Here is a 26966-nt window from a genome sequence, read left to right as displayed (position 1 = left end):
CGCTTTAGACCAAGACTAGGAAGAAAAAAACAAACACGATGTGGCGCCAGTGTTCAGAGGTCACATGCACACGGATTTGAGTATTTTGATAAAATAACAGTCTTCAAAACAATAGTCTTCTGCTTTGGAAATGAAAAAACAAGTATAACATAATTCAGTTGTCTATTTATGCAGAAAATGAAAATGTTTGGATTTTCTTTGTCCTTTTAGCCTTTCAGTATTAATTATGCTCTTATTATTTATAGATAATAATTGTATTGATTTTCATTATAATTTTATCTTTTAAGTAGATTTAGCTTTGTACTGATTGGGATTTCATTTTATAAGTTAATTCGTTACCTTTCAATAAGCACTAAGAATAACATTGATTTTATGTTATAAAATCAATAAAAAAAAAATATTTAAAAATCCTTTTTTAATTTATTTTTATTTTATTTTGTATTTTTTATTTTAAAAATAAATAAATAAAAGACAGTTATAAAAAAATAGACATGCAATTTTTTTTTTTCAGATTCAATTTCACACCAATTTCTGCACCACAGTTTCCATCAATGTAAGAGTGGATTTATCCTCTACCAGTCCACAGGCATAAATGAACTGATTTGTAATTGTAAGATGTAAGTAACTTGCTTAAAACAAGTCATAAAAGCCACCTTTAAAATGCCAGTTGTCTTTATTGGACTAGATACAGATCTGCAGCTCACACATCTAAATGCACTGCAATTCTGGCCAAAGAGTTGTTGATTAATTTAGTGGTGGTGCAGTGACCTGGGTCAGTGGTGTTTGTCTTAGCCAGGTTGACGTAATAAACTTGCATGACCTTCTTTGTGACATCACCAGGTGATGCATGACACTGGGTGTAGACGCAAAAATGATATTCTTATAGGGTTTGATGTGTTTACATACATGGCATGCAAAAGCAACACACTTGTAGCTTTTTTCCCTTGCAGTAGATCTTTCGCGCCAGTCTGCAGCAGTTAAACTCTCTGATTGAATTTACTGCATTGAACTCTCTGATTGAATTTACATAAATTTATGTGGCCAGTTATTTATCTCCATCAAGTATGTTAAGCTCAGGCAGAACTACTGGGTGCATAAATGCAATAAAGATAAGTGTCTGTACCTGCTAAGGAAATACTAATCCTGTAGGTGGCACTATTGACCAAGTAATCACAGAATTTCTGTGAACATGGTGACAGTTAGGAACAAATGTTGCCCTAAATATCTCTACATAAGTCCTTAATAGTGTTAAATAATCCCTTTCACGTACTTAAGTGCATTACATATGCAGTATGAAACCTTGTTTATTTAGGCAGAAATACATGTCAGATCACACCAGTCTGACTTGGACAGTATTAAGGAGGTTGTTGTTGTCTTGTAAATTCTCCTCCATGTCACTGTTGCTATGAAGCCCAGACCAATCACACCGCAGGCTGTCAATCAAACACGTGAAGGCCATGTCATAGCTGTCCGTAGAGTAGTGCGTGTTTATTTAACTACACATCGTGTCCGGTTTTCTTCAAGGCTTCGGGGTGTAATGTAATTGTCAGACAACATGCACAAGGCAGCTCACGCTAAAGTAGCGGAATATACAGGGGCCATTTTCTGTATAGCAGCAGAACACTTGAAGCTAACGAGGAAGTGGCGCACACACTGAGTCTCGAACAAGCAACAGCTTCACAACAGAGAAGCCGTTCGTGTATCGTGTATGGCACACGGCACACTAGCAGTGTAGAAACACCCGACACCATGGATGCCATCGGCATCTTAAACACCAATCCGCTGGACGAATACGAGCTGATCCACCGCATCGGGAGCGGCACCTACGGAGATGTTTTTAAGGTAGACTTTGTGATTGGGCTATAAAACTATATAACCAGTGTGTTTAAACTGTGATTGGGCTATAAAACTATATAACCAGTGTGTTTAAACTGTGATTGGGCTATAAAACTATATAACCAGTGTGTTTAAACTGTGATTGGGCTATAAAACTATATAACCAGTGTGTTTAAACTGTGATTGGGCTATAAAACTATATAACCAGCCTATTTAAACTGTGATTGGGCTATAAAACTATATAACCAGCCTATTTAAACTGTGATTGGGCTATAAAACTATATAAACAACCTGTTTAAACTGTGATTGGGCTATAAAACTATATAACCAGCCTGTTTAAACTGTGATTGGGCTATAAAACTATATAACCAGCCTGTTTAAACTGTCAACACTCTGTTATCTTGTATGACTACTTAAGGCTTGTCACAGCGACTATTTTATCTATTTATCCTATTATTTATTTATTTTATCCAGTATATTTTGGTCCAATCCCTTATTAACTTAGAGTTGTCTTCAATTTACCAAAGTTATATTGTTTAAAATAACAGTTGTACTGTTTGGGATGTTATCTGTGGTGTTATCATTTATATTTAAGAAACTGAGGCAAACAGCCAGTTTAAATGTTTAAATCATCTGATGTAAAATTGGAATATAAGCTGGTAATTGTCTGTTGATTAAAAAAGAAACTTTGCATTCTTACCTTTAATATTTTACATACTTTACATACTTGTTTGGGAGTCTTTTTAATTTTTGAATATATATATATAATAAAGGCAATAAAGGCAAATATGCTGCAAAACCACACTGATTGGCTATTGACTGTCAGACCACAGGAAACCCTATTCATCATATAGGTGTTTATTAGTCTGCTGGGTGTAGTATAAACGTCTTTACACCAAACATTTGACATTTGCCTTGCCTTAAAAGGCATGTATTCAATATAAATATTACATCAACACCCTGTAGTTTCTGCGTGTGGTAAAGCATGCAACAGGAAAACCACAGACTAGTGACTAAAGAGTGTTTCAGGGAGAGTTAACAATTTGAGCTTTTGTGGCAAAATGTGTGATCTGTCTTTGTCAGGTCAGACCTTGTCCACAGAAATAAAACACACCTTTGGCAATTCATGTTATCTAAATATTTACCTACATGAATCTTATGATATGGCTGATCAATCAACATCTCACCAGCATTGTAATGTTTGTGCAAAATACTGGTGTATTTTGATTTCACACGGAGAAAGATCTCACAGGATGTGATCGGGTAGAACAGGAAAGAAAACAGGAAATCGGTGGTGCTGCTATTTTTTTCTACTGATGTAACCTGCCCTGTGGCAGCAGATCTGTTTGCAGATTGGTTCTGCATCACCATGGTTACAAGCAGGCAGCCCCTTACTCATGGAGATGAGCATAATTCAAGTAGACTATACTGTAGTCTACTTGGTGCATAAAGTTTACAAAGCTTTGGAACAAATTTGCATGGAGAATAATGGATTGTACAGACCTACAAGCTGATGCAGGGTCAGTGCACGTTTGTGTACATTTAAACTGATATATGGTCATGTCAGTTATCTGGTCACCATGCAAGTGCTATATGTGTGTTATACTAATGTTCAAGTTGTTATATAATCTGTGTTCCCTGGGTTCTTCTATGGCTCATTGCTGTCAGAAGACTTTGCCACATCATGGTTTGTGTATAATACAGTAACAAGTTGCTACAGTAAGACATATACAGTTAAAATTCAGAAAGTAAAATTATACTTCCTTATCATTTAGAGCTTCTCTTTTTAGCATTAACAGAGCTTTCATTTCTTTTTGGCATTTCAATGAAACTTCAGGAGTCCCAGGAAGTAGCCTAGGGACAAATTAAACAGTTTTCACTACACACACTTGTTAGCAAAATTCGACAGGAGTCTGGATCGTTACTTCTATTTTTTTCAGCGCTGCCCTTCTACATGTACAGCATTTGGCATTTACCATTTTCCAGAGCAACTTTCCATTATACATTTGAGTGGTTGAGGGATATTCAAGGACCTAGTAGCTTGGTGGTGCTAGGATTCAAACTCACACCCTTCACTTTAACCACTGAGCTACCACATCCCTTTTTCTATTCACAAACTGGTGCTCAACTACTCCCCTTCCTCTACAGAAACAAAGATCAATAACACCAGACCTTTTTTCCACTTTTGATATAACAAGCCTGAAATTCAGAATCGTACACTTATTAATGAAAGAACTCACCAAATAAATAAAGACCCATTTCACAATGAGGTACAAAACAATCAAATCCATTACATGGTACATGGAATACCAAGAAAGCCATCAACAAGTGGTGAAAATGGGACATGATAAGAACAGGAATAGAACAGAATATTTGGTCACTCACTGTCTACTGTTTTGCACATATCAGGCCTATGGGGTAGGCTGGACAGACAAAAAAAAAACCCACTTAAATCATCCCAAACCATGTGGGTTATATATTATGTACCAAAATGGTCTGATAAAGAGGTGTCCACTCTTTTCTAGAAAAGGCCATTGTGAGTCCAGATCACTCTAGCAGAGTAGAAGCCACACGTCCTAGTATTTTGAAAGTTATGTAAAAAAAAAATTTTTTATTTTTATGTATGTAAAACAGTCAAGACTTTGTTGAAGCTATTGATAAATTTTTAAATCAACACCTCATGAAAACTAGCAGCCACTGTACATGACTTGTAGTATCTCTGTAATTTACTTGCAATGTTTTAACAGTCTCCTTCCTCTTGTTTGGATCTCTCTATAGGCACGTAACATTAACACATCGATCATCGCAGCCATCAAAGTAGTCAAGCTGGATGCTGGTAGGTCATAAGCTCCTGAGAGGTTAAAATTAAAGAGATCATATGCTGTTTTAATGAAATGGACTAAAAGTTTCTTAGTCCATAGTATATACAGTACTCCACTATACCATCTAAATGTTTTAGGGACATCATCAGATCAGGTGTCAGTTAGGTATTTTCATGGTCCCTTGGGAGAATCAAGCAATTTGTGTTCTTTATCATTTTTTTAAATTCCCCATTTAATCAAAGAAATGTTTGTTATTGTATGCTTGTATTTGTCATGCATAACTGTCAGTCACAGTAACAGGTCATCAAACAACATTAATTCTGTAGGTGAAGCAGATCCCTTAGGGCAAATTACAGATCACTTTAAGACTGTCTGTGTTTCAGGAGATGACATTTCAAACATTCAGCAAGAAATTACCATGATGAAGGACTGCATGCACAAAAACATTGTGGCCTATTTTGGCAGCTACCTCAGGTTTGTCTTGCAGCCATTAATACATAGAGACATTTATGGAATTGGTTATAGATAGCAGTGATAATCAAACTTGCATATTTAACAGAAACAACAAATTGTGGATCTGCATGGAGTTCTGTGGAGGAGGGTCATTGCAAGACATCTACCACGGTAATGTTTATCAGGGTTTACAAATGTATTTACATCATCAGTGATGCTTTTACGTTATTGAAAATTCTGAATTCTAACTAAATTTAAGCTAAACTGCTTATAAGCAAGAAAGAATTTGGCAATATGGGAGGCACCATTGCACTAAATACCAGCCTTCCTGCTATGATGCCATGTATTTTGAAATGTTTGACCAGGTGCACAAGCAAAATGAATGTTTGCAATGTCTATAGTTTGCATTTGTAGTACTCTAGTTTCTCAGTGTCTAGGAAAGGTTTTCATGTATAAATGTAAAATGTGTTGTGGTCTTGTGAATTCCTCTATATTAATAATTGTAAAATAAATGTAATTGTCAGACATGATGCTGATTTCTCTAAATCCCGTAATATAATGAGGTGACTATTTTCACAGTGACTGGACCTCTCAAAGAGAGACAGATAGCATATGTGTGCAGAGAAACACTACAGGTAAGGATGGGTTTAATAGCAAATTTGTAAAATTTGAAAACAGTATTAAATTATTTATATAATAAACACAATATATGTGATTATTATATATGTGATACTTTTGATTTTTTTTATCTTAACAGTATATGATTCACACAGATTTACAGACAGAAGAGATAGCTGTGTTTAGGTACAATATATGCCCAAAGGTTTGTCATCATACCAATAAGTGGTTCTTAGCTGAACAAGCACAAATCCCCACAGACATGTTCCCAAATCTGCAGGAAAGCTCTTCCAAAAAAGTGGAGGTCATTAGAATATCATAGCAAGGACTAGCTTTGGAATGGGATGCTCAGAAAGTGCATATGGGGTAATGGTCAAGTATCTACAAACTTCTACCCACAGGATAGTTATCATGGGGGTTTGATTATAGTGTTATAGCCCTACATCAAGGGCTGGATTTGAATTGGGATTAGGGTCAGCAGTAAATTCTAAAAGTACTAGCACTAGTGATTATGTGAATATCAGATTACATGAGATTAGACTCAGGTTCAGAGACTGTTCTCTCAAAAGGTCATAATGCATAATGTTAATGAGACCATTTTCTCTTTTACAGGGACTACATTATTTACATATGATGGGGAAAATGCACAGAGATATAAAAGTAAGACCAGTAACTTGACATTCTAAAGTGTCAAATCAACAAGCTGTGTGTATGTTTGTGTGTATGTTTGTGTGCGTGAGAGCGCGTGTGGGTGTGTGTGTGAAGGTGTGTGAGGGTGTGTACGAGAAAGTGTGTGCGGGTGTGTGCGCTTGTGTACTTCTGAATTGGTCTAGTATAAGAATCTAATGTCATGTGTGCTGTCATTGTTTTATTTTGTGCTCCACAGGGAGCCAACATTCTTCTGACCGAGAGAGGGGATGTCAAACTAGGTCAGGCCTTCTGCTTGTCTCTTACAAATAGCCCATCTCACACATATAAAGCTATATATTCCTTTAATTTCCTTCCTCTTTATTCCATTTTCTCCCTCAGCTGATTTTGGGGTAGCAGCAGAAATAAATGCTTCAGTTGTGAAGAGAAAATCTTTTATTGGTACTCCATACTGGTGAGTAGTGCCTGCTAATCAAAAGCTCAGATCACTTAAAGATTTTTTTGTATTGTGTGTCTTTTAAGTTTAGGGACATGTGTACTTCCAAATGTTCAATTTTAATACATTTAAAAGGTTTAATAAGCAATAACATTTTAAACATGTTTTACGATTTAAGATTTGCATAGGATGGATTACCAGTATCAATTCATATACAGTACATGAGTATTTCTTTTAAGAAATCAACCATATGCCCACCTGATATAGTAACTACAAAGAAATTTCTTAACAGGTATCGATGATGATTGCATTGTCATATTTATTCAGCATAACTACACCCACAAACTTAAACTAAAAGCTATAAGTTTAACATGAGAGTCATGTGGACAGATCTAATGTCAAAATGAAATGAAAGTAGGGGAAAAAACACCTAAAGATTCGTATACCCTGGGTAACAGCTACATATTTTCAAGGTGGTTAATGAGTGGTGGTTAATCATATGGTCCATGGTGTCAAAAGCATCTCTGAGGTCCAACAGTAAACAGATGCCAAAAGCACCAGTGCTAAGTAGTAAGATGTAAGTTACCTTTATCATTACTTACTGTCTATAATTCATGGTTTTGTAATGTGTAGTTGACTAATAATGTATTAATAATGGACAGAATACACCAAGCTGTTATATCAAAAGTCTAAAAGACAAGAAGGGATGAAGTCAAAAGGGGAAACAGTGGGCTTCATATTTGATAGCGAATCTACAGAAATGGGGTCAAACTTTCAGTGAATTGTAGAGGATTGTATGGACCTCACATTAAATGGGACAACCTCAGCAAAAACAGCAGAGCAGAGCAAAAGTGAAAGAAGGTCACACATCCTCTGCGCTCAGCTGAGAACAGACAAGTGTGCAGTAGGACAAGTGGATTGGGTCTTTAGGCCTCAGAGATGTAACTGACAGTGGAGGACCTGATATTGTAAGAGCAGGAAACTGGGGTTGAACGTGACACGATAGTAATATGTTACGGATGAATCATGTTCTGATCTGAAAACAATCTTCTTCTATTTCAGTGACATTAACAGGCAAGCCAAAAGAGAAAATATTGTAGGCATTTGTCTGTACATGTACAAAGTACATTAACACATATCACAAAGACTGACATCACTTATGACGCAGAGCTTGTTGAACAGTTTGTGTATGAAAAGCAGCAGAGTAAAGTAAGAAATCCTGGTCCAAAAAATGGCAAATTCTGCTTAAACATCAATGCACACAAACATTAGTTAATTAGCTAATAAAAGAAAAGAAAGGTTCAGTTAGTAGTTTTATGAACTTGAGCATTCCCTTTCTCTTTCCTTTTATCCCTTTCCTTTGTCTCAGGATGGCTCCAGAGGTGGCAGCTGTAGAGAGGAAAGGTGGCTATAACCAACTGTGTGATATCTGGGCAGTGGGCATAACAGCCATAGAACTAGCAGAACTTCAGCCACCAATGTTTGATATACACCCAATGAGGTGAGGACACACAAACCCAAACAACTTACAATAACATCCCAACATTTATTCTATTTGTTTCATTCTTTGTCCTAAGAGACATAGGTCTTTACCATAGTTTTCTTTTGCAAATATAGCATCTGTGTAGGTTTAGGTCTTAAAGGGTAAGCCTTTGATTTTTTAGATAACACGTCGCTCAACTGGAATGATGTAGATTCTCATGTGAAGAAGAACTTTAACATTTGTGAGTAAACAAGCTGGAAGGTTGACTCTATTTAAAAGAGGAAATTGCACAAACAGAGCTGTAATCAGATCTTTAAACTACAGGGTTGTTGCAGTCTTCAGCTTATTTCCAAGTATCTCCTGTTGTAGTGCCATATAAATCCTCTTTGTTTTTTTTGTGATGGTAGTAGAGGAGATGGTGAGTAGATCTGTGTCAACATCTGCAACTATCTCTTCTGATGGGATTTTATCAGTGAGTTGGGCAGGAGCGTAGTTTCAGGTGGGCTGTGGTGTGATACAGTAGGTTAGTTAATCCCCAGTTGATCCTCAGTTGATGAACTGCCAATCACACTCTCAACAATTATAACAGGATCAACTAAAAAGTTTGAATCTATTGTGAGTTTATTCTAATAAATCAGATAAAAATAGTAAAAGCCCCCTCTATTACATAAGAGCCAACAAATGACTCGCAAACACAGTCCTGATTGACTGGGAGAGCACAGATAGCTTTAAGAGAAGTGCTACCCAGAGTGTAATGAGTGCTTGGATATAGTAGAATCCATATGCGGTAGTTTAATTATTAACCACAGCAACAAATCCAAAATGTTAAAAACAGGCAGGTTAAAAAAAAACAGGCAGAGTTTGAGAAAACCAGAATAGCAGCCAGTGTGGTAAACAAATCTGAAACAATCCAAAACAAGAGAAAAACAGAAACAGGGTTCATTCTCAATTACAGAACAATGGAATCAATGAACAGCTTGATATGTAGTGGAACTGTAAATATTTCACATGGAGATGAACTAGACTGTGGCTGTTAAATCTTAGAAACTGGATGTAATGGATTGATTCAGAAATGCTCAATATTCGAGCGAGGGTTCCATCTGGGAGGACAGGTGGTGAGTCGTAGATAAAATCATGACACCTAGCAAGAGAGTAAAAATTATTAAAGATGTACTCAGAAGGAGGATTGATATGGTGCAATCTATCTAACATCACTATGTATTTTGTAGCTAGCTAACGATCAATATAACAAGTTAGAAAAAACATCCTTAACCAATCCTAAATTTGGTTTAATGTTTGTGGATGGATGGATGGATAGATAAGAATTAAATTAGAAAACAATTTGAACAAGAAGCATTTTCACTGGTGGGCTCAGACTTTTGGATTCCACAGATAGATGTGCATAAACATTTAGAGACAGTGATTTAATATCATCCTATTTTAATGCTTGGCATTGGGTTGTACCATTTTTATATAATGATTTTTTTTTTTTTAATTTCTTATTCTCACCTTTAGTCATGTAAAAAATTATGCTGCTGAATTCTTTTTTGCAGAGCTTTAATGCTGATGTCCAAAAGCAGCTTTCAACCACCTAAACTGAAGGACAAGACCAAATGGTAATCTTGCAGAATCATGGGATGGTTTCCTGAGTCCTGTACACGTATTTTTATGATATGTCTATGATCTTGCATTTCTATTATAGGTCCAGGGAATTCCACCTTTTTGTCAAGATGGCACTTACTAAAAGTCCTCGTAAAAGGCCAACAGCTGAGAAACTACTTGAAGTACAACATAATATCTTACACAGCACACTGCAACTTTAATTCAATTGTTTCAGCACTCGTCTGATAAACTGTATTGGTTTCAGCTAAAAGTGATGGGAGAGGGTTACAGAATATAGCGCTTTCTGTTTTACACAAAAACGTTTTGCATACATTTTCTACAAAAGTGAAAAAACTCTTTGATATCATTTTGATATATAACTGTAACTGCACCGTGTAGCAGTGAATTACAATATATTGTTCTTAACCATATCCATAGTGTGAAGCCATGGTGTGAAATTCACACGTGTAATTATTTCTATGGTCCCCTTTAAAATAGTGTTTCACGATGAGTTAAGATATTTTCATTGATTTTAATTTAAACAATATAAATGCATTATATATTATGAAATAAGCAAATAAGCACAGTTTTTTTTTCAAGACTTACACTCAAAATAGGTTTCATATTACAATAGTTTTTATATTCCATGTTCCAAAGCCTGCTTCTGAAGGGATTAGAATTTTTAAATTCTAAAAGTTTGGTGACCCAGAGAAGAGCAGATTGTCCATTTCAGTTAGCATCCTGATCCAAAACTACACTTGAAAATGGCTTTACAAACTGTGTTTGACTGTGTATCTTACATGCTGATATTGATTTATTGACCTCAGTTTTATGTATTTTCTCAGTATTTTCTCCCTCCCTCTCTCTGTCTTTCCTTCTAGCATGTTTTTGTTACCCAACTCCTGACACGTAATTTGGTCATAGAGTTGCTAGACACTGCCAACAACCCTGATCTTCAGCACTCTCAGACTATGGATGACAGTGATTTTGAGGTGTGAACTAGATGAATTGAAGAAAGACTGGAGATAATTGACAATACTGTCATTACTTACAAACAACATTTATGTTTCCACAGACGTGCAGTATTTTTCCTGATAAGATTACATCTTTAGGGAAACACCTGCCTGTCAGAAAAGAGCAGTGTAAGTATATAATTATTTCAGAAACATGAGTATTTTATTTATAGTTCCTATGTATTACAAACAGCACTTTTACTAGATATATGACATTTCTCATGACATTTTCTATATGACATGCCTAAAAATCATCTCTTAACCATTCATCCATCAGCAAGGTGCCAGTGCTTGTGCCAATTCAAAAGTCAGTAACTAGTTTTAAACCATTTTATGGTTTACAGCTGTACGAGAGGCAGATCAAAATACTTATGGTCTGCAGCAGAAAAGCATTATATAGCCATAACGGTTTCATAAACGTTTGTTATATTCATGACCAAAATTAACCTCAAAATGTATTCATTTATCATTCAGTTATTAATCTTAAATAGTATTATTTAGTAGGCTAGACATCTATCATTTACTAAATATAAAATTTCAACTTTATTTTCAAAATACATTGTAAGTGAAATCATGGTTTGAGTAATAAACAATAATTAACCTACAGTGCAACAAACTAATCACTAACTGCTAAACATATACTTACTTGGATTACTGAGTTAGCTATGATGGATTTTTGAAGATTTGAAATGATCTTGGATTTACTGGATCTGTGTGTGTGTGTGTCAGAGTCAGACTTGTTACCAAGGCAACAAGCTGTAAGCTCAGACATTCTCAAAAGCTAGCTCATTATTTTTTCTACCAGTAAATATTATACAGAATATAATGTAATTCCTGTGTGACAACATTAGCTGTACTCATGATAACACTGGAATGTTGCATCAGAATGTTCCTTCTACAATATGTGTATGATGACAGCAAAGAAATGCTATTCTAGTCTATTCTGTATTCTACAGCAGCTATAGTCAGTTGCACTACTTGAATTGGTGGCATTGTACATTATCAAACTAAAGTGAATTACTTTCCAACAACAACCCACATCACAATTTACTCTTCTTAAACCATAGAAGTTTGCCTGTGATTGCATTTTTTATTAGTAGTCCCTGAAGTTCCTGTTATCAGTTATGTTTTAAACATAACCAACTATAAACTCTGGTTCCCTCACGGGTCTGTTTTTTTTCTCCCTCTTGTTATATGCTGTTTTATGCTATGCCTAGGTGCTGCAGGGTTATAGCATATTAAGGCAGGCTGCTAAGACTATTGGGACAATAAAGACTGTTATTGTTGCTAAAGCACTAGGAATCAAACAGTTTTAGCCTGAAGTGTGTGAGAGGTGTTATCGAATGTGTTAGTGTTGGTTAATCAGAAAGAGTAAGTGAAATGGGAAGTAGTTTGTTCTGGCAGCTCTTAGGAAGCATGAACCGAAAGACGGCACACACCACACTCATGTTCTTATGATTAATTTCTGCCACCAGTTGGCCATGAAAAGTTTGGACCATCCACACAGAAAGACACAGACCCTTGTCCTGAATCACTGGTAAATATGGCAGCTCAGATGATCTTATATGCATTCTCTAAACCAATCTGTCCCTGTAAATCTTTCATTTATACCTTTTTTACTGCAATTTTTACTAATACTAATGGATATAATCATACATTATTTTATTAAAATCTTCACTAGGGATCCTATGATGATTGGAGCTCCATTGGGAATGAGGAAGAATCTCCGTAAGTTAATTAACTGGATTAATTAACTGACTTAATCTTATTAAAATATATTACCTTCTATTAATTATTAATTAATAAACTGTAATTATTTTGTATATTTTTTTATATATATTTTTTTTTAAACAAAACCACATACTATATGTCACAATTGCTGGCACTCTTTGAATTTTTAGACCAATCAGCCATAACATTAAAACCACTGACAGGTGAAGTGTCATTGTGACAAGTGACACTGACATTGTTAGTATAACATTTTAGTGGCACCAGTCAAGGTGTGCGATACCTTAGACAGCCAGTGAACAATTAGTTCTTAAAGTTGACATGTTGGAAGCAGAAAAAGTGGGACAGCCTTTTTGGTCCAATACCACTGAAGGGCTACTGTAGAACAAAGTGTTGAAAACGTTAAAGCTGGCTATGATAGAAAGGAACATACAGTGCATCGCAGCTTGGTGTACACGATGTAGCTGCAGACCAGTCAGAATATCCATGCTGACCCCTGTCTTTCACTGAAAGCTCCTACAATGGGCATGTGAACATCAAAACTGGATCAAGGAGCAATGGAAAAAGGTGGCCTGGTCTGATTTTTCTGTTACATTGTTTTAATGCCATAGTGTATGTGTGTGTGAGTGTTCTTTCCTGTGGATGAGATGGCACCAGGATGCACTATGGGAAGAAGGCAAAGGCAGTGTGATGCTCAGGGTAATGACTTTAAGGACCTGCTGCTAACTTCTGATACCACATTATACCTCCAGTATTATGACTTAAATTGTATTCTGGTATTCTGGTTAAATTTGTTTATGCACCGTGATTGGAGATTTGCAGAGGTTACCAGATTTTTGGGGTCAAACAATTCACCAAATGTACAATTAGATGCCACCGTCAGGAGATCAAACAATAGAGAATGTTTCTCCACCTTAAAAAAAGGATGGTTAAACAGAAAATAACACTCTATAATGTTAAAACTGGTGCATCAGTTGTGCTAATGTGTGGCCTCATACACTTAAACATGGTCATGAAATAAGAGTTGACTTTAAATGGCTGGGTCATGGTTGCATGACTTTCATGTAGAACACATTCCACACAAAATGTTTCAAAGAGCACAGAATCTAGTTTGGACATAGCCATTTCAGTTCCTTGACCTAAAATCTGAGGGATGATATAAAAGAAGATGTATGACTGTGGAGCAACTATAGAAACTATAGAGATTCTGCATTAAGGGGTTTCCATTTCTTGCTTTATATTATCCAATCTCAGCAAGCATTAGGAGACTCAGTGCTGTTGTGTTGGCCATGGGAGCTTGCATTACGTACTAAATGCAATAATTGTGACATGAGGTTTTGTTTAAAGAAAGTCTATATTTTTTTATTACAATTATTATTACTATTTACAATAGGTCATATCAAGCTAATAAAACTCAGAAAGATTTACTCATCTTTACCAATGGTGCCAATAATTCTATATTATTAGTTACTGTTATTATGGAATGTCTTCTTAGCTCTTAGTTTCTTTTGTGGATTTTTGCAGAGGTTTACTGGAATGTGTTGAGGAGGCTTTGCTGGAGAGGTGAGAATAACCACTCCATATGGTATGGTGACCACATACAGTATGTTATGTCAGAATTAGAATCAGTTTATTGGCCAAGTATGTTTTGCAAACACAAGGAATGTGGTACCGTCTGTTTCGTGACCTCAAAAATACAGGCATAAATAGCAACACTAAACATTTTGTTTACAGACAATTCTATACAGATTAAATAAAGACCACAATATAGAGAGTATGTGGCAGGTCAATGTATATAAAGTGTGAAAGCGCATATTGAGTCTGAGGTCATTTGTATTTTACTTAATATTAAATCTATAGTTTATAAGATCCAGAAGACTCAAAGCATGATGAAAATAGTAATTCACACTAATTCACATTCAGCTACCACTGGCCTCAGAGACACAAGTGTCTCTGAAAGCCAGTGCAAGCAGCAAGCTGACAAATTTTAACCAAGAAGTCTTTCCCCTTTACCAACGCCTTTAGTTTTTGCTAGCCAGCTAATGTTGGTCAGCTCACATGCTACTCTTAGCTTTGTGTTGTACTCTGATTTCACCAACACAATTCCTATTACTCAAACATTGAGTCTCAAACAGCAATTCAACAACACAATTAAGCACAAAACACACAAACTCTTGTTAAAAGAGAGACTGTTTGCTCATTCACCTAGCATCCAGTAATACACTGATGTGTATGCTTTTGGTTTTTGCAATAATTCAGTAACACTGTGAGATAATTATAACAATGGGTTTAGCTTAGGTTCTAAGCCTTGTACTGCTACGAAATAGCAAGTCAGCACACCGATAGTTTCATTGCTGTTTACTCATCCTATTTATTGTGTAGAGTGTGGTTTGCATTAATCTGCATTCTGAAGAAAGACACAACGCCATATTACACCACATTACGCAATATTCCTGTCTGAAAATTCTGAAATAGTGTTTGCAGAACACATACTGTCTAAATTACATTGGGAAAAGTGATTCAGTTGGTATTGGTATTCAAACGAATCACAATAAATAGGCTGCATCTGTCCTTTTTTTTAGGAGCTTAACTATGAAGAGAGCACCCTCAGCTGAGGTAAGTGAAACAGTAAGCTGGTGTGTTATTTGCAGTCCTGTTTTAAAATCATATATTTTTTTTAATTGTGTTTCTGATATGCAGGACTCACCAACAGAAGAGGACAAATATGGCACAGTAAAAAGGGTGGTCACAAGGCCCCAGGCAGCTAAAATTAATTCTCATTCAAATCAGGATAAAACTGGCTCCACCTCCTCTCCAAGTCTCTCTTCCCCTCTCACTGGCTCAACACTCCACTCAGATGCTAACCCCTTGCTTGTTAATGAGTCAGCACAGCTGGTTGGCTCAACAGCCTCTGACCTTTCCTTCCTCACAGACATCTCGCTCATCAGTGACTCCTCATTCTTTAACGATTCCACCAGTCTGGGCTCCCTGTGCATGACTCCAAACAATGGTAAAATGCACAAAGTGACTTAATTTAGTTCCAGACAAGAAAGCGCATAACTTTGCATTATACTGATTTATTATTATTATTATTATTATTATTATTATTATTATTATTATTATTTAATTTACTCTCATCTGATCACAACATCTTATACAGCCTGTAGTGTGGATGCTGTTAATAGGGGCTTCTTTCATGCAACACATCCAGGCAGCTTGCAATGAAAGTGTTGTTTAATATTCTAAAATAATCTATAAGTTCTTTTTACCATCTCTCTGTGTTTAATTAGGAGTGTCTAACTTCATATTTATACTTAAGGGAAACAGCATAGGTTTAAACACGATTTCATCATTATTATTATTATTATTATTGGGAGTTTGGTCAATTTTAGATAACAAATTCTGGGGTCAGTATACAGTGATGTCCAAAAGTCTGAGATCACTAGTGAAAAAGCTTCTACAAGTGTGTGCAAAAACGTATGATTTATTTTAGATGAAATTCATCGGTGTCTGAAGATTAAATATTCAACATCTTGAAAATGTACTTTCATTGTTTTAAATATTTGTATATAATTCTAATAGATTCTGTTCATTGTAAATCATTTTAAGATTTTAAAAGAAGGTTATATAATTGTGAATAAACTTGTGGTGTAGACTGAGAAAAGTGAGGTATTTAAAAACGATGACGTTTTAGCCATGTGATACAGTCATGTGACCTATTCAAAATAAAACAAACAACTTTTAGCCTTGCGTTACCCATAGCAACACCACCTCCTCGTCTGTCCCTTTTAAAACACTTTTAATTATGTTCCAAGAAATGAAAAGGAACTTAAACACCTCACTGAAATGATGCAGCTTATTAGTAGTTTCAGAGGTTTCAGGGTGGATGAGCAATTTTTGTAAAATCTTTGAAATGCAATGTTTTAAAACAAACACTTTCCAGATCTATCTACATTAATGTGGACATATTTACAAGTTCAGAACATAAAAATGTCTACTGAAAGACCCCTATGTGTTTATCTATAAATGATCATGTTTAATATTAACATGCTTAATATGCTTGTGTGTTTTGAAAGATTTAATAAGTGGAAGCTCCTTTGCTATTAAGTCAGGAGGGAACAGAAGTCACTCTCCTCCCCGGCAGCCGCTCTCACCTGAATGGAGCACGCTTAGAAGAAAAACAGAAGACTCTGTGAGCAAACAATTAATTAGTTATTTTTAATATGGAAACTATCCTAATATGTGTTTGGGATGTGAATTTTTGGCAGTATCTCATGTTCATTAGTGCAAATAAAATTCCCATCTATGCACCAAGCTTTGAGTAAAAGAAATGTCTTTTTTCATTTTAGAAAGATGGTGTTCATGGACTGCCACCTACACCTCAAGTGCATGTAAGCTGTATGCGTTATTAGATGCTGGTTTTATAAAGGAGACCTTTTACTTCATTTTTCTTTTCCAGTCATCTGTTTACATCTGTGCATCATAACAGTGCTGAATATCAGAGTTTATTGTGTATTCTAGATGGGAGCCTGTTTCTCCAAGGTATTTAATGGCTGTCCTTTGAAGATTCTCTGTGCTGGTACTTGGGTTTTACCAAAGACCAGAGGTACAGCTCATTTTATTCTCCTATTTTATCCTACTAACTGCTAATATGTAGTATTTTTTTTTCCAAATAAAGTCTAAAATATAACATGTTTGATCTTTTACCCAACAGATCAACATTTAATCCTAGGTGCAGAGGAGGGCATTTACACTCTCAATCTCAATGAACTCCATGAGGACACTATGGAGAAGGTAAAATCATGTGCCTAGATTTGACACGTTTTCCCTTAAAGTTTGGGCCAAAGATTTTATGTCAGTACACTTTGCTGCACACAGCTTACACCTGCTAGCACTTGCATTGAAATGTTCTAGCTTTTGCAGTCTATTTTCTCAGACTATGTTCTGAAGTTGTTAGTTTAAATGCACAACTTAACTTATGTTTAGTTTCAAGACAGCTATAAGAAATAACTATAGCTAGAACTTTACCTAAACCACTTTAAGACAGGTCTTTATACAATATGCTTTGAATACACAGAATATTTTATATTTTATGCTATACACCTTCCTGAATAAATGCTCAATTATAAGATTATTTTCCAATAACCCCATGTCCCAAAATGTTTGATTCCTCTTTATATCCATTTATATTTGCCAGAGATTACATTACAACTAACAACTAAGAAGCAAGTTAAATCCTCTTATCTCTTATGTTGTAGTAGGTATAGTCATTTATCTAACAGAGGGCTTGATCATATCAGTGATCATGTGATGATGTGAAGTTCTGTCAAATAGCTGATACTGCAGAAATCATTTTAGTTCAGCAGCATAATGTAATAGCTAATGTAAACAAAATAAATTTGTTCCTGTGGTAGAAGAAGAATAAAATTCTTTGGCACATCCTGCTATGGGAAAGTAATAAGGTTGACCTGCTGCTTTGTAGCAGACTGAATCGCACCATTTTGTCATTGATTATTTTTCTAAATCAAAACTCACCATTATGTTTTATTTATTTAAAACTGTCACTTAGTGGGTCATTTTAAGTGAATAATTGCATTTATCATTTTTTAAATACATAACTTGAATTATAAGATTTCTATATTTGGTATTTCATCACTGCAAGTTAAATAGTCCCTTAAAAACCTTGTTTATTACAGTCAGGACTATAAATATTTGGATGATATGATAAATTATATCGTACCTTACTGTAATACAATATAGTAAAAATACTATGTAATATATTACTGCATGTTGCCTTTATAGCAGTAGCAATTTCTTACTTCTCAGTCATCTGTCAGATTTATATGATTCTCCTTTTACACTTCCTTACATTTAGTTTTTTTATTTGCCAGTTGCTCCCACAGAGATGCAGCTGGCTGTATATCATGAACAATGTGCTAATGTCTGTCTCAGGTATGTTCTGTACTGAAACTATATTGGAAACCATTAGCATTATTGTACTTTATCCCAACAAAATATGCAAATCTAAAGTTTCTGGATATCTTCTATAGGAAAGTCCTCACAGCTGACCTCCCACAGTCTGCCTGCACTCTTTGAGCAACGCGAAAACATGCAACGGCGCCAAGGTCACCTGTCAATCAATGCCCACCGCTTAAGTACAAGAATCAGCTTAAGGTCTGCAGCACAACAGGCATAAAGCATGTTTTTTTTTTTTTTTTTTTTAATCAACAGCCAAAAGTCTCTCAACAATTTCCTTTTATTAAAAAGCAATAAATCGTTTAAACAATAAATCAAACAAATATTCTTAAACAACAGGATTATTTGTTTGTGCTTAAGTTGACATAGTTTATGGTCTATGTTTCTGCAGGAAGTATGCCATGTCTGTGAAGATCCCGGACACTAAAGGCTGTAGAAAGTGTAGTGTAGGTAAAGAAAAACACTACAGTCTGTTAAAACAACTGGTAACACATAACCCTTATTTCTCATATTTTGTTTTGATATTCTTTTTTCTCTGCCTCAGTACGAAACCCCTATACGGACAGCGTTTTCTTGTGCGCAGCAGTGCCAAATGGACTGGTTCTTCTCCTGTGGTATGAGCCAATGCAGAAATTCATGCAGCTTAAAGTAAGCATGAGCAATGAAATGGTGGATAGATGGATGGATGGATGGATGGATGGATGGAGGGATGACTGGACAAAAGCCAGCAATAAGCATACTTATAATATGGCAACAAAGAAATTTTATGAGCACCCATAATGCCAGATTTAGACAAAAAAAAATCCATAATGGATTACTATCTAACATGATTACAATTCTGGTTGGTCAGAGGGTGTAGATTCATTTTTGTCACATGACCGTGTTATTGAATTCTTAAATTAATTTGATATCACAGCAGCACTGACAGAGGTTTATAGTAATACATATATTCTATTATGTTATTGTTTCTAACAAGTCATTGACAGGGACTAGATGATATATAATAACTGGATTAAGAAAATAATATTTAACAAAGAAAAACATATAGTTGTTAATGTGGTGAGGTTTACTTTTTCTTATGAGATATACTACACTGTGAGCCCATCATTATGAGATATACTACACTGTGAGCCCATCATTATGAGATATACTACACTGTGAGCCCATCATTATGAGATATAGTACAATGTGAGCCCATAATTGATATATAGTACACTGTGAGCCCATCATGAGCTAAAGTACTCCGTGAACCCTTCTTTATGAGATATAGTAAATGTGAGCCCTTCATTGTGAGGTATTGTATGGTGTGTGGTTTAAGCATCATGTATCCCCTAAAACAGCCTTATTGTAACTCTAAGGACAATACATTGCATTTTTATATCTTATATCTTCGCTCCTCGCTCTTCTTCAGAACATACCTCTGAATCTGCCTGAGTCTTTGCCAATCTTTGAGCTTCTTGTGGAAGAGAGCGAGGAACTTCCACATTTGTGTGTGGGGGTGCACTACAGAAATCACAACTCGAGAGAGGCCAAGGATCATCTAAAATTCAATATCATCCCTCTTGATGATACAACTAGAGAGCACCCAGGTATGTAAACACACACATTACTACACCACAATAAAATGTAATCACCTTCTAGATATTTATAAAATCATAGTTATTTGCACCATAGAAAGTGTTTACAGTAATGTTATCCAACTAATTACAATGTTGTAGAGACATGAGACATAAGTGTATGTAGGGTACAGTAGACTTAATATGTATATTCATATAGTTGCATCATTGGATTAACAGATGGTGAGAGTCTCAAACTGAAACAAGTAACTCAACTGGATAGAGACACAGTCCTCATAGCTCTGGGAGGTATAATAACTTAATCTAGTTTTTATGGTTAAAAATATCTGTATGTATTATGTATGAGGCCTGTATAAAGTCAGTATATGGTTTCCTGCAGACACTGTGAGGGCTGTAAATCTGCAGGGCTGCTCCACAAAAGGTCTGATCTCAGAACTCATCTTCAACTTCTCCATTGAGACACTTGGTGAGCACAGGGCGTTGCATCACTTACATATTTTGAGCTAGTTTTTTGAAACTATATTCAGGAGAATATAAATATTCACCAATAAATACCAAACCAAATAAATGGTTTAGTTAAATATTACTATATACAGTGTCGCTTGAAAGTTTGTGAAACCTTTAGAAACTTCTATATTTCTGCATAAGTATGACCAAAACATCATCAGATTTTGAAGTGAAGTAAAATGAACTCAGTAAAACAAATCAGACACATATATTATACTTGGTAATTTATTTATTCAGGAAAAAGTTCCAATATTATATAGCTAACCCTAGGCAAAAGCATTTGAACCTCTAGGATTAGATTTAATTTCAACGTAGAATTAGATTTCATTAGATTTCAGTCAATGAGATGGCAATCAGGTCTCCGTGAGTGTTCTATTTTATTTAAAGAACAGAGATATATGAAAGTCTGATGTTCATGATGTGTCTTTGTAGAAGGTGAACACTGAACAACCTTGGTGTCCAAGGCAGAGTTGCAGGGGAAAAAGCCACTACTCTCCAAAAATAACATTGCTGCCCATGAAGTTTGCTAAAGATGTAATCACCTTCTAGACTGAAAAAATCATTTGTGGTGGAATGAGACCAAAATTAAACTTTTTGTTTAAAAAAGAGAATTTTTTGGAGAAAGGAAAAACTGATTTCCAGCACAAGAACCTTATATCCATCAGTGATGGCAAGCTGGCCTGGCCCTGATACTACCACCACCATGTAGTATCAGGGCCAGACCAGCTTGCCATCATTGATGGAACAATGAATTAAGAATTATGCCAGTGAACTCTAAATAAATCTGAATCTTAAGAAAAAATGGGTCATACACCAAGACAATGATCACAAGCACTCAATTCTCAATTCATCTAAGCTGTTGTGCATGACTGATCATTCATTCATTCATTCATCTTCTACCGCTTATCCGAACTACCTCGGGACACGGGGCATGACTGATCAAAAGATACCTTTTGTCTTTACTTACAGTTATTGCCACAGAATGGCTCAGAACAAATACTGAAACAAAGGTTCACATACTTTTGCGGGTCACAGATATGCAATGCTGGATCATTTTTCCCAATAATTATATGAAGAAGTAAAATATTTTCGGCTCATTTGTTTGAATGCATTCAATTTGTTTACTTTCAGAATTTGTGGACAAATCTGATGATGTTTTGTGTCATATTTATGGAATTTCTAAAGAGTTCACAAACATTCAAGTGACTGTATACAAACCAATACTAAATAGTAATAAATGGCAACAAAGTAAACACATGCACATGCTTGTTAATGATACCATTTGATTGATAGTTTTTACATTTCTTGTAGATGTGGGCTCACTAATACCGTTATTGTTTTCCCACAGTGTGCTTGCAGGATAGTGTTCTTGCCTTTTGGAAACACGGACTAAAGGGAATGAGCTTACAAAGTGGCGAGGTATATCTGATCTGTCTTAATCAACTAAAATGTTGATTAAGACAGGGTTTGCTAAAGGTCCAGTGTAACAAAAAAATGTTCCTACTGGATAAAAACATCTGTCAATGCAAATGATCACAGAATAGATTTATTTTATGAACATATTTCAACTATTCAAGTATGGTGCATGGTAAGCAAAAATATACCATCCTTTCTATTGACCGAATACATTACAATTCACAAACCTGATATTTTATGCCAAAGAAAATACATTTTGTACTATATTAACAGTACTAGTTTTAAGCAATTAACATTGTAAGTAAAAAGTTAGAATTTATACATTTTATCTTAAGTTATGCTTTATATAAAATCTGAAAAACTTTTTTTAATACTTAGATTAAACTCTGAGTTACATGAAATAAATGAAAATGATGTGATGCTATTTTACCTTTTAACCTGGTTTATTTCAAAATGCTTTACTATACTTAATTTAATTTCCTTTAGGTAGTACAAGAGATCACAGATGAGAGTCGTGTCTTCCAAGTGCTGGGGACAAATAAGTATGTTCTGCACATTTATACACAGCCATTCTAGCCCAGGAACACAAGAAAGGCATTTCTAAAACATATTTACATACTCTTTTCTCTAGGGATATCATCTTACAAAGCACTCCCACGGATGATCCGTCTGCTATGAGCAACCTGTATATCCTTACTGGCCATGAGAGCAGCTACTAATGCAACTTGGAAGTTGATCTACAGTCATAAAGGCACTTCTGTCCTCTACAACAGATAAAGGAGGTGACCTCAGATCCCACAGAGCTGGGAGGCAGAGGGCACCAGCATCATTCCTGCCAATGTGAGAAATCAAGCAGATTCACACAGAAACAAGATGAAGAGGAATGAAAGGCAGGGTTGAGCTCCCAAAAGCACTGATACAACAGCAAATGAATAGAGAGATTGAAAGATGGACTTACAGTTACTACAGTTAAAGATGAAAAAAAGACAAAATTGATGTTTGAACTGTACTGTAGGAACATGGTTTGGTAATGTTATGTAGCAGAAACAAGACTGTGAGCACCATCTTACCTGAAGGCTAAACAGATTTGGTGGCAAACAGCAAAGCTTGTCCTGTTCTAGTTTTACTACAGGTGGTACTACAGCAAATCTCGACTGTCTTTGGTGGCGTTGTACTTTTGCAGAATGGTGTGTTTTTTGGTGTGTATTATGTAGGCAGCTAAACACAAGCTGACTCATTTGATCATCTGATCAGAGAAATATAATTGTTGATTTCTCATTCTGACTACTAAAGAATGTACACTGCACTGTGAAATCCGATGTAGAAATTAACAAGTATTAAAACCTATAACACTCTTTTGAATTATATAAGTGTCTGTTTAATACTAATGCCTCCTGAATAATATAGGTATTTTATAATGCTATACTAGAAACACCTGGCAAAGTTTTTTTTTAGTGCTTTACAACTGACCCCTAAAATACACTACATTCAGCAGACTATACACAAATACATTAAACTATTTCAGACATATGATGTTTACATGATATGTTTAGATCATGTACTCCAAAAGCCGAGGGTTTTCCCTACTAAAGACCCACCACCTTCGTTTTAGATTTTTGGCCAATGTATTACATTTCAAGCAGAAGAACAAAGAAAATGTGTGCACTTTTTCATCTTGAATCAGGCTTTGGTGAATCATCTTATCTCCTGCATACATCCCTGAGACCAGATGTTTACCCCTTTGAGTACTGACCTGTATGTGACTTTAGATTGAGGGACCAGAAACACTCAACCCGCTTGAATTTGGGGAGACCCCAGGCTCTCCTCAAACACAACAGACGTCCTAGGCCCCATTCCCACTCTCTGAGAATTAGCTGTAGCACTTTGTTAAGAAGAGAAAATAAGAGAAGCAGGTAGATGAAAGTGGAAAATGACTTGGTTGCCAACACAGCTACATCTTTTTCAACTATGATTTTAATACTATGCATTGACCCACATACCCTATGTCACTTCCATACAGAGTATTTAGCATTCTACTGATGCTATGAGTTTCCTCCTCCAGTTCAAATGACCCTACGTATCTAATACTCCTTCAAACATCTGATTCAGAGTGATGTTCTAAACTGTTTAACACATTTATATGTAAATATCGGGAAATAAAAGCTGAAATTCTTATCTATCTTTTAAGAAAAACAAAAGAATTGATGGTCCAATACTTTCAGAGGATGACATTTCAATATTTAGAAGAACATATTTGTATTTTTTGTTAAATTTGTGTAATGTCTTGACCTAGATAAGAAACCGTCCTGCTTTTGTATAAACCATCATTAGGCTCTAATCTTCCAATTTATGAATACTTACATATTATCTTGGTATTTTGCACTGTTTCAGCTGTTTGCGTAGTTTCTAAATAACTCTGGATAAATACAATGCTAAAATGACTAAATGAAAAAGCAACTGATTCTCTTTGTGTGCGTTTTATTTTTTCCCATAAAACACAGTAGCCATTCTTGGTTAAAATTTACCCCACACACAGCAACAGTACGGTGATGCATGACATAAATCTGATAAATCTAATAAAAAAAATTTGAATGCATCTAGTTGGATAATTGCATATGCTGTACTTCATCTTCTCAAAGCCGATCTTGAAGAATTAACGTTTGTGGATCTTTTTTTTAAGATATGGGATTAAAAGACATCACACATGTATTTGTTGCATTATTCAAACTGGTTATTTTTGATTCATTTTTTAAGGACAATATGTGCTGAAGTAATATGTCACAACTTGTGAAGGACGAAGGCAAGTAGACCATTTTAGTGTTTCAGCTAAAAATGTCCTGTTTTCATGCACAAACTTTCAGACACAGTGAATATTATTGGTCTCTGTCGCTAGAGGGCACTAGTTTGTATTCGTTCTGTAGTTTCTGTGGACAGGATACAGTCTTTTCTGAGCTATCGTCGATTTGGTCGGGGAAAAAAACAAAAGAAATAGGAATACAATTCTTGACTGAGGTTGATGAAATATATACAGCCACAAGCTCAACCTTATAAGAGCATGTAATTATATTATTGTTATTATATTCTTATTCCACTGGTTTAATATTAGCAGTGTCTTCTACTGATTAGGTGCAGAAATACGACCTCAAATCTGATTTGAATCTGGCTTAAACATTTCCCTGGTTGTCGGCATTCTTATTGGTTTATTTTGTTTGTTTTATTAATGTCCCTGGAGGTAGCTTGTTTGTCTTTTAGACAGCCTTATGCAGGGCTCGTGCTGAACGGCGTGAAATCTGTAGAGACACGATGGCGCCCACTGCTGGCAGAGATGAAGAACTGCACTTTGGCTATCCACATTGCACAGAAGGACTGGGAAGGAGACGACTGGAGAAACATTCTCACAGATAATTGTGCAATGAAACAGTCAAAAGTACAAGAGCTCCTGGAATCGGGGGACAGGTTTGGCCGTGGTGTCGTGGCAGGTGAAATGATATTGCAATATTTAGTATTGGTGAAATCAGTGTGAGGCAAAAATAACACAAATTAGTGCAGAGGAGAAAGGAAGAAAATTAGTGAAACTAAATGAACATTTAATGTGCATAATATTTCTGTAATATCTGTATAATTAAAAATAATAAATATTTCACAAGTGAAAATGATTTAAAGCATCTTCTTCTCCTTGTGCCAGTTAAACATCTGCAAAAAATGATTAATTACTGTATTATTTGTTTACTTAATATATAAATATTTAAAAAAGTTTTGAGTTTCTTCGAACTTTCTGACATCAGAAGATTTATCGGTCGATTCCGATAATTAATGTACAAATACTTGGTGAGACCATTACCAATTATAAAAAAAAAGGTAGAACAGACAGCATTTTTTTTAACAATATATTGCTCATCCACATTTTAAACACATTTGTTCTCTGCTTGTCAGGTCTTGTGGATGTTGGAGAAACATGGATCTGTGCTGAAGATGTGTCTCCAGAGCAAATGAGAGAGCTGGAAACCGCAGCTTGTCTCACTGGACTGGCCAAAAAATACCTCACGAGACTGTCCAGGCCACGCTGGCTCACAGAGCCGCTGTATTCAAGAGGCCGTAAAGACATGTGGATGGTACGGATCCCAGCACATCTGCTACCTTCTGATCCTGAGTTCTTATAGCAGTCAGTGAGACCTGCAGCGCTGTTTGTTTAATGACGATCTGAGTTCATTGTACTAACTGATGACTATTCATTTGCCTTTAACCTCTTCACATTTTAACTGGCATTAAATGTTATTCCTTTACTTGCCATAATTAGGCTGATTTCATCTGTAGATATTAAATACATCAGATGTCTAATAGCAACATTGCTTCAGAAACCTTTTATATGTAACAAAGTTGTAAAATTTGAGGATTTTTTTTTTTTTTTTTTAGCAAACATGATGAATTAGAAAGAAATACATAAAATCCCACCATCATGAGCTTTCTTGTCTGTACGTTTACTCAATCACTTTATTCTGTTCACACCTGAGATCACACCTGACTTGTTTACAGCAAAAATAAAGAAATCACATATTTAAAATAAAAAAATGTACTGGTCAAAAACAGCTGAACATTAACAGTTGACCAAAATAAAATAAAACTAAAATAAAAGCTTGTCATGTTTTGATTTACATATAATTTTCATAAAAGATAAAGGATATAAAAACTGAATTTGTATTTAAAGTAAAAAATTTTTATCTATTGTTTTGGCATATTTTTAATCATTTTCTAACAACAGTAGGCTATTTCATGTGCATGAGTAAGTAAAAAAAACAATACTGTGTTATACAGCGCTATACAAATAAACTTGAATTGAATTGAATTATACAC

General features: G+C 35.4%; 2 protein-coding genes across 4 annotated transcripts; both read left to right on the top strand.

Moving 5' to 3' along the window:
• The first annotated feature begins 1403 nt into the window (after nucleotides 1–1403).
• Nucleotides 1404–23470, top strand: map4k6 (mitogen-activated protein kinase kinase kinase kinase 6). Of its 2 annotated transcripts, XM_060890310.1 has the most exons (32): nucleotides 1404–1842; nucleotides 4615–4672; nucleotides 5042–5132; nucleotides 5218–5282; nucleotides 5691–5746; nucleotides 6342–6389; nucleotides 6616–6658; nucleotides 6759–6831; nucleotides 8183–8314; nucleotides 9850–9912; nucleotides 9999–10080; nucleotides 10780–10890; nucleotides 10974–11040; nucleotides 12387–12448; nucleotides 12593–12639; nucleotides 14164–14202; nucleotides 15222–15255; nucleotides 15340–15649; nucleotides 16716–16831; nucleotides 16989–17030; nucleotides 17161–17245; nucleotides 17354–17433; nucleotides 18531–18591; nucleotides 18690–18813; nucleotides 19007–19065; nucleotides 19160–19263; nucleotides 20027–20204; nucleotides 20412–20480; nucleotides 20572–20658; nucleotides 22048–22118; nucleotides 22602–22657; nucleotides 22747–23470. In XM_060890310.1, the coding sequence occupies exons 1-32, from the start codon at nucleotides 1750–1752 to the stop codon at nucleotides 22832–22834; spliced, it is 2694 nt and encodes an 897-aa protein (XP_060746293.1). In that variant the 5' UTR covers nucleotides 1404–1749; the 3' UTR covers nucleotides 22835–23470. The 2 variants fall into 2 exon arrangements, with proteins under 2 accessions (XP_060746293.1, XP_060746294.1); XM_060890311.1 differs by lacking the exons at nucleotides 20412–20480; nucleotides 20572–20658; nucleotides 22048–22118; nucleotides 22602–22657; nucleotides 22747–23470 and having other exon boundaries at nucleotides 19007–19061; nucleotides 20027–20177.
• Nucleotides 23471–25042: 1572 nt separating this feature from the next.
• On the top strand, nucleotides 25043–26747 carry zgc:110222 (uncharacterized protein LOC550336 homolog). 2 transcript variants are annotated; one of them, XM_060890718.1, is made up of 3 exons: nucleotides 25043–25172; nucleotides 25368–25594; nucleotides 26049–26747. In XM_060890718.1, the coding sequence occupies exons 1-3, from the start codon at nucleotides 25132–25134 to the stop codon at nucleotides 26273–26275; spliced, it is 495 nt and encodes a 164-aa protein (XP_060746701.1). In that variant the 5' UTR covers nucleotides 25043–25131; the 3' UTR covers nucleotides 26276–26747. The 2 variants fall into 2 exon arrangements, with proteins under 2 accessions (XP_060746701.1, XP_060746702.1); XM_060890719.1 differs by having other exon boundaries at nucleotides 25061–25594.
• Nucleotides 26748–26966: the final 219 nt, after the last annotated feature.

The sequence above is a fragment of the Tachysurus vachellii genome, chromosome 17, assembly GCF_030014155.1.
Source record: "Tachysurus vachellii isolate PV-2020 chromosome 17, HZAU_Pvac_v1, whole genome shotgun sequence".
NCBI lineage: Eukaryota > Metazoa > Chordata > Actinopteri > Siluriformes > Bagridae > Tachysurus > Tachysurus vachellii.
The sequence above is the reverse complement of the archived record's forward strand: the minus strand, read 5'-3'. Positions and strand labels throughout refer to the sequence as shown.